Genomic DNA, 6184 nt, shown 5'->3' with positions numbered 1-6184 from the left:
GAAAAATGGTGCCTGTAAAAATCAATACCCAAAAATCTTCTGTGAACATACGACTCATGCCAAAGATAGCTATCCATACTATAGGAGAATGAATGATGGCAGAAAAGTAACTGTCCGCAGGTTTGAACTTGACAATACATGGATCATCCCTTATAATCCATATCTTTTAGCCTTGTTTGATTGCCACATGAATGTGGAAATCTGTTCTACTTTGAAGCTTGTGAACTATTTATACAAGTATGTCTTTAAAGGATATGATCTTATCAGTTTTAAAATTATATCTGATGATTCCCGTGCTGATGTCGATGAAATAAAAGAATTCTAGCAAGGAAGATGGATTTCACCCCTTAAAGCTTTTTGGCGCATCTTCGAATTCAGGCTAAATGAGATGACTCCAGCAGTTTATACTCTTCAAGGTCACTTACCTGGCCAGTAGCTTATCACTTTCAACAATAACTAAGACCTTTTACAGCTGATGAGGAAAATTGACTTTTCAAAAACCATGTTGACTGAGTTCTTCAGAATGAACAAAACAAATGCAAAGGCTCAGAACTTGAAGTGCTTTTATAGAGAATTTCTAGAAAATTTTGTTTGGTCTTTTAAATTTAAAGTTTGGATTGAGAGAAAGGCTGGTCACAGTTAGCCCTCGTGAAGGAGAGAGATATTACCTTAGACTCTTGCTAACTCATGTTCGAGCACCTACATCATTTGATGACCTGTTAACTATTAATGGCCAAAAAATGAATTGATTTAGAGATGCTGTTTTGGCCCTTGGACTTTTGCAATCAGATACATATATACAAGAGACCCTTGAAGAAGCAGTTGTTTTCCAAATGCCATCCTCTTTGAGACTGTTATTTGCTACTATTCTTGTTCATTGTTCTCTAGCAGATCCTTAATTTCTTTGGGACAAATTTGAGCTAGATATCTCTGCAGATTACCATCGATCCCAACATCTGTGTTTTTATACCCCTGAAGAAATCAGAAATAGAGTCCTGCAGGAAATTAAAAAAATTGGTCGAACAGATGGGTAAAAGTTTTGCTGACTACCATCTAGCTGCAGACACTTCGGCAGTTGTGCACTATGATCAGCTAACAAAGGAAATTGAGTGTGAGAGAAGTATTGAAGTTCTAGTAGAGGATCTTCTTATGCCTTTCAAGTTAAATGTTGAACAACGACATGCCTATGATTTAATTCTCCAGTCAGTTTTCTCTCCTCTTGGCCAAAGTTTTTTTATTGATGGCCCTGGAGGAACTGGTAAGACCTTTTTATATAGGTCCCTTCTTGCTACCTTGAGATCTCAAGGACACATTGCTATTGTGGTTGCAACGTCAGGTGTCGCAGCCTTTATTCTTCCAGGAGGAAGAACAGCCCACTCTAGGTTTAAAATACCATTAGATTTTTCTAGAAATAAAACCTACTAGCTTATTAAACAGGGCAGTATTGCAAGATTACTTCTTCAATCAAGGTTAATCTTGTGGGACGAGGCTTCAATGGCCAAACTAGAAACTGTTGAAGCCTTTGATGATTTGCTTAGAGATATAATGGACCGTGACCTTCCATTTGGAGGAAAAGTAGTTGTATTTTGTGATGATTTTGGTCAAACTTTGCCAGTTATCAAATAGGCTACAAAGCAAGTTCTTATAGAATCTAGTCTTCCTAACTCTCCTTTGTGGTCTAAGTTACAAAAGCTTTAGTTGACACAGAATATACGAGCCATCTTAGATCCAGCATTCTCAGAATTCTTATTGAGAATAGGAGAAGGAAGAGAAACTGTTAATAGACATGGTGAAATAACTTTATCTTCTGAGATGGTCATCCCTTATACTGAAAAAGAAGAATCTTTGAACGGGTTAAGGAATTTTTCCTTCCAAGTACTATTTTTATCAGGTCTTTGCTGTATAGTTGAACATTTATATATTCTCACTTAAATTTCTTACGAACAGGTTGCTCAAATCTGTATTTTCAAATTTAATGACCTATTCAAAAGATCCTTATAGTATGATCAATAGATGTGTCTTTGCTCCAAAAAATAGTTCAGTTGATGAAATAAATGACGTGATGATCAAAAGATTTCCTGGAAATCTTCATGTCTATGTCAGTTCTGATAGAACTGTTGATCCACGCCATCAAGGAGACTATGAAGATTTTTTAAATTCTCAAAATCCAAAAGGTCTTCCTCCTCACAAGCTGCTGCTCAAAGAAAATTGTCCAATGATGCTTATAAGAAACTTGAACCCTGTGACGACCCTACCTCCCCCTAGGGCTCCCCCTAGGGCGTACCTCAGGGGTTCAGCAGACTGCCTGCCTAGCTCTCACCAGGACTTACTCACTCACGTCAAGAAAATAGAGTGCAACCTCAAGAATAAAGGAAATAACAGTTCCCAAGTTTGGAACATACAGATACATTTATTTCTATCTCAAACATCTATATAATCCCAAATATATCAAAGCTTTAAGTTTTCAATACATTCAACCCTAATTGAGCGACTAGAGCGAGTACAATCGCAAAATTTTAAAAACTAGACTATGCTAGCTCGTACACCCTGTAAGGAAAACAAATGGCATGGAATGAGCTAAAATCCCAGTGAGGTTCCCAAACAAGAAATCAGGGAAACGTTACATTTAACAATTTGCATATTTTGTACAGTAATATCCAGTCATTCAAAAAATAAACACTCAATCATTGGAAAGATACATGCTCACTTGGAGCCATTCATTCATTCATTCGCCAATCATTTTCTTTATCCCTCCGACATTAGAAAATATTTGCAAGTGAAAATTCCTCCAGTTTATTGACATTCATTCATTGATTTCATTTCCTGCCACTAACCAATTCACTGGCCAGTTCTCCACCAACCTTCATGGTCATACTCGAGTATACCAAAACACTGTCCCAGGGTCACCAGCGCCCGACCGAGTCCGCTTCTGGCTCAAGTCGACTGGCAATGAAGGGCAAGGGTCCAATTCAGTCAAAAGGCTTACATTCATGCACAAGTAGCATTCAATCATTGAAAATTCATTTTGGCTTGGGTTGAGTGCGATAAAGTACACACTCGCCCATTGAAAATCCATTTAGCAATCCTTAGAAGCATTTAACATTCAATCAAACATTCACAAATAGTCACATAGTCACTTATTGTACAAACACACAAGGAACACTCACCTGTCTAAGCCAAAATAACGTCAAAAGTTATCTTCCGGATTATGCCCTTGATCACCGACAAACCCTAAGAATAACCAATCCCAAATTGAAGTGTGCAAATGTAATTCAAAGTTTTTGAGATAGAACGAACACTTTTCATCTTAGTTGATACCAAATCTTGGTAAAAAACAACTCATGTACTATTATTGAAGTGCATTCAAGGATACATATATAATTTAAGATCCAACTAACCCTAAAATCAAACCTTACATCTTACTAATATTTATAAAAGCAAGTAATAGAAATTTGGGCAGCATGCCTTTTGTATTTAGCGATTTTCCAGCCACTTAAGGCTTCATTTCTTTCCTCAACTCAGCCCAAATTCACACATAACAATCTTAACATAATAGCCCTTCAACTAGGTTCAATGTCATCCAAATACAAGGCAATTCTAGCAATGAAATGATCAAGACCAAAGCTGGAAACTAGTGTTAAAGAAGAATAACTACGTAACAGGTTTCACATCTTCCGGCATTTTGGTCACAGCTGAAGTTATGCTTATCAGATTAGTGTACATTTTATGGCGTTTTGAAGATAAGACAGAAATCTACATTTCTTATGAAGACATCAACACCCAGTTTCGTGCATTTTCAAAGTCAAAATGTGAAATCTCAGAGAAAACAGAAAACTGCCTATGAAATAGGGCTTTTGGCAGTCAGGGGTAATTTAGTCATTTCACAAGTTACAATGCTCCTTTTGAGTTGAAATTTTTCAGGTAGATATTTAACTCCATTTTCTACAACTTTCATGTTTTGAGAAAGACCTGATTCAGCCTTTATCATGGACGAATATGCAGTGCAGAAACAAGGCAGATTCTACTACACTTGCTGGAATTTGATGTTTTAATGCTTAAAACTAACATTCATGCCTTGAATCACTACCTCAAGTCCTTATCCAAGCTCATCATCATCATATACTAGCTAAACAACAATAATCACAACTGAAATTTTTAAACCCTAGCTAAACATTCCACCATATCATACAAAACTAAATAATTAACCATAGGAAACCAAGAACACAAGCTTATCTCCCAATTTTAACAAGATTAAGTACAAGAAAAAGAAAGGAAATCATTATACCTTACAAGAGCTGCTTGTAAGTGAAAACCAAACCCCTTTCTTCCAAAACTTCTACCACACAAAGCTTGCCAAACACCACAAGATAAATTTAATCGGTTTAGGTTTTGAGATTTCACTCAAACAAGATGGATTCAAGGTTGAAGTTGCTAGCTTTCCTCACTTGTTTTTCTCTCCTCTCACTCTCAGCCAAGACCAGCAAGAAATGAAGAAAAATCAGCCAAGAAGAAAGATAAGAAGATAGGAAATTTGTTTGGTCAAAGTCAACAAGTGTCACACTTTGATTTGTGGTCAATTTTTTTCTTTTCTCTCTTTTTCTTGGTCCAAAATTTCGGCTAGCTTGAGGATATTTTGGGGCTAATTTTGCTCAATTAATAACAAGGAGATTAAGATAATAAAGTAGTGTTCAAGTGGTACACTCAATCGGTAGCAAACGATGCGCGTCCGTTCAAGCTTATTTTCCTTAACTCGCGCGTATTAGGGTTTTAACCTATGATTCACTAACTTATTAATAGCACTTCTAATCACACACTTCCTCTTATCTAAAACTCACTCTTAATCACCAAATTTAGTACCCGCACCTCATCAATTAATTACACTACCAAAATACGTGAAAATCCTAATTTACCCTAACGATGAAAGAAAAGGGGAAACTCTTAATTCTATGATTTATTGCAACTATGGAGAAGGTAAATGAGTAGTAAAGCTATTATAAAGTAATTTATTCAAAATAAAAGGGATTTTTAAGAAAATAAGAAGCATTTTGCGAGTCCTCACAAACCCTACAGAAGGATTGTGCAATGGTACGCAACTCATTTGCAGAGAGCTGAGGCAAAATGCTATCTGCGCAGAGATAGCTGTTGGCCAGCATTAAGGAAAAAGAAATTTCCTCCCTAAAAGTCCTTTGCAAGTATCTGATGACGAGAAGAATGGCCTGCCATTTATAAGGACACAGTTTCCTGTCTGTGTTTGTTTTGCCTTGACAATCAACAAATCCCAAAGCCAAACACTAGATTATGTTGGAATCTACCTTCGCGAACCAGTTTTTTCTCACGGACAACTATATGTTTCTTTATCTAGAGTAAAAACTTCTACAGCACTTAAAGTCCTTATTGTGCCTGGAACTTTTGATGGCATAAAAGTTGATTGCAAGACTAGAAATGTTGTGTTTGAGGAAATACTTCAACTGACTGAACACTAGAACTGCACGTTAGCGTTAATTAGACTTTAGGTTTGTTGCCCATAATTATTATTTTGTTGTTATAATACCTGCAATAGCATTCTTTATCCGTACTGATATTTGATAGATATTTGCTTTATTGTTTTCCATTTAGCATGTCGCGCCCCATTTTTATAAGAAAAATTAATAAATTAAAATGGTTTGAAAGTGAATTTTTTTATTTGAAAAATGATTTTTGATCTACAAAGAAAGTGGGTCTAAATGGGACTTGAAAATGCGACGATTTGACCCAAAATATAGTTTAAAAAGGGTTTTTGAAATAAAAATCGGAGTCGCCACTTGGTATAGAGTTAAGGTGTACCAAGTCACCAAAAATGAATTTTTTAAAGGAAAAAGATAAAAAGAAACCCCTTTTAAACGACTCCTAGTCTACGTAAACCAACGAAAAAGGTTCGGGAGTCACATTTGACGAAGGGGAAGCCAAGGATGAAATCCAAGGCACCCCTTCGACCTAGCCAAGGCTAGTTGCGTGATTTAGTCAAGGATTTTCTTATTTTTAACCAAAATATTTATCATATTTGGATGTACTATATGAATGCAAACCCTAGACCTAGGAGGGCATCGGGGGGCAAAATTTCTCTTCAAAACTTGAGTGGTGCCAATCACATTAGTTGTGACGCCCAATAATGACTCTTTGGAGAGGTCACGAATGATGCACAAAT

General features: G+C 36.4%; 1 protein-coding gene across 1 annotated transcript; it reads left to right on the top strand.

Annotated features, from left to right (window-relative positions):
* Window positions 1-1026: 1026 nt before the first annotated feature.
* Window positions 1027-5483, top strand: LOC113737446 (uncharacterized). The gene is made up of 5 exons (XM_027264678.1): window positions 1027-1382; window positions 1470-1575; window positions 1708-1853; window positions 1948-2174; window positions 5380-5483. Exons 1-5 carry the CDS (start codon window positions 1027-1029, stop codon window positions 5481-5483), a joined length of 939 nt encoding a protein of 312 aa, XP_027120479.1.
* Window positions 5484-6184: the final 701 nt, after the last annotated feature.

This window comes from Coffea arabica, chromosome 3e, assembly GCF_036785885.1.
Source record: "Coffea arabica cultivar ET-39 chromosome 3e, Coffea Arabica ET-39 HiFi, whole genome shotgun sequence".
NCBI lineage: Eukaryota > Viridiplantae > Streptophyta > Magnoliopsida > Gentianales > Rubiaceae > Coffea > Coffea arabica.
Note: the sequence above shows the minus strand (reverse complement) of the source record. Positions and strands in the feature narration are given on the sequence as shown.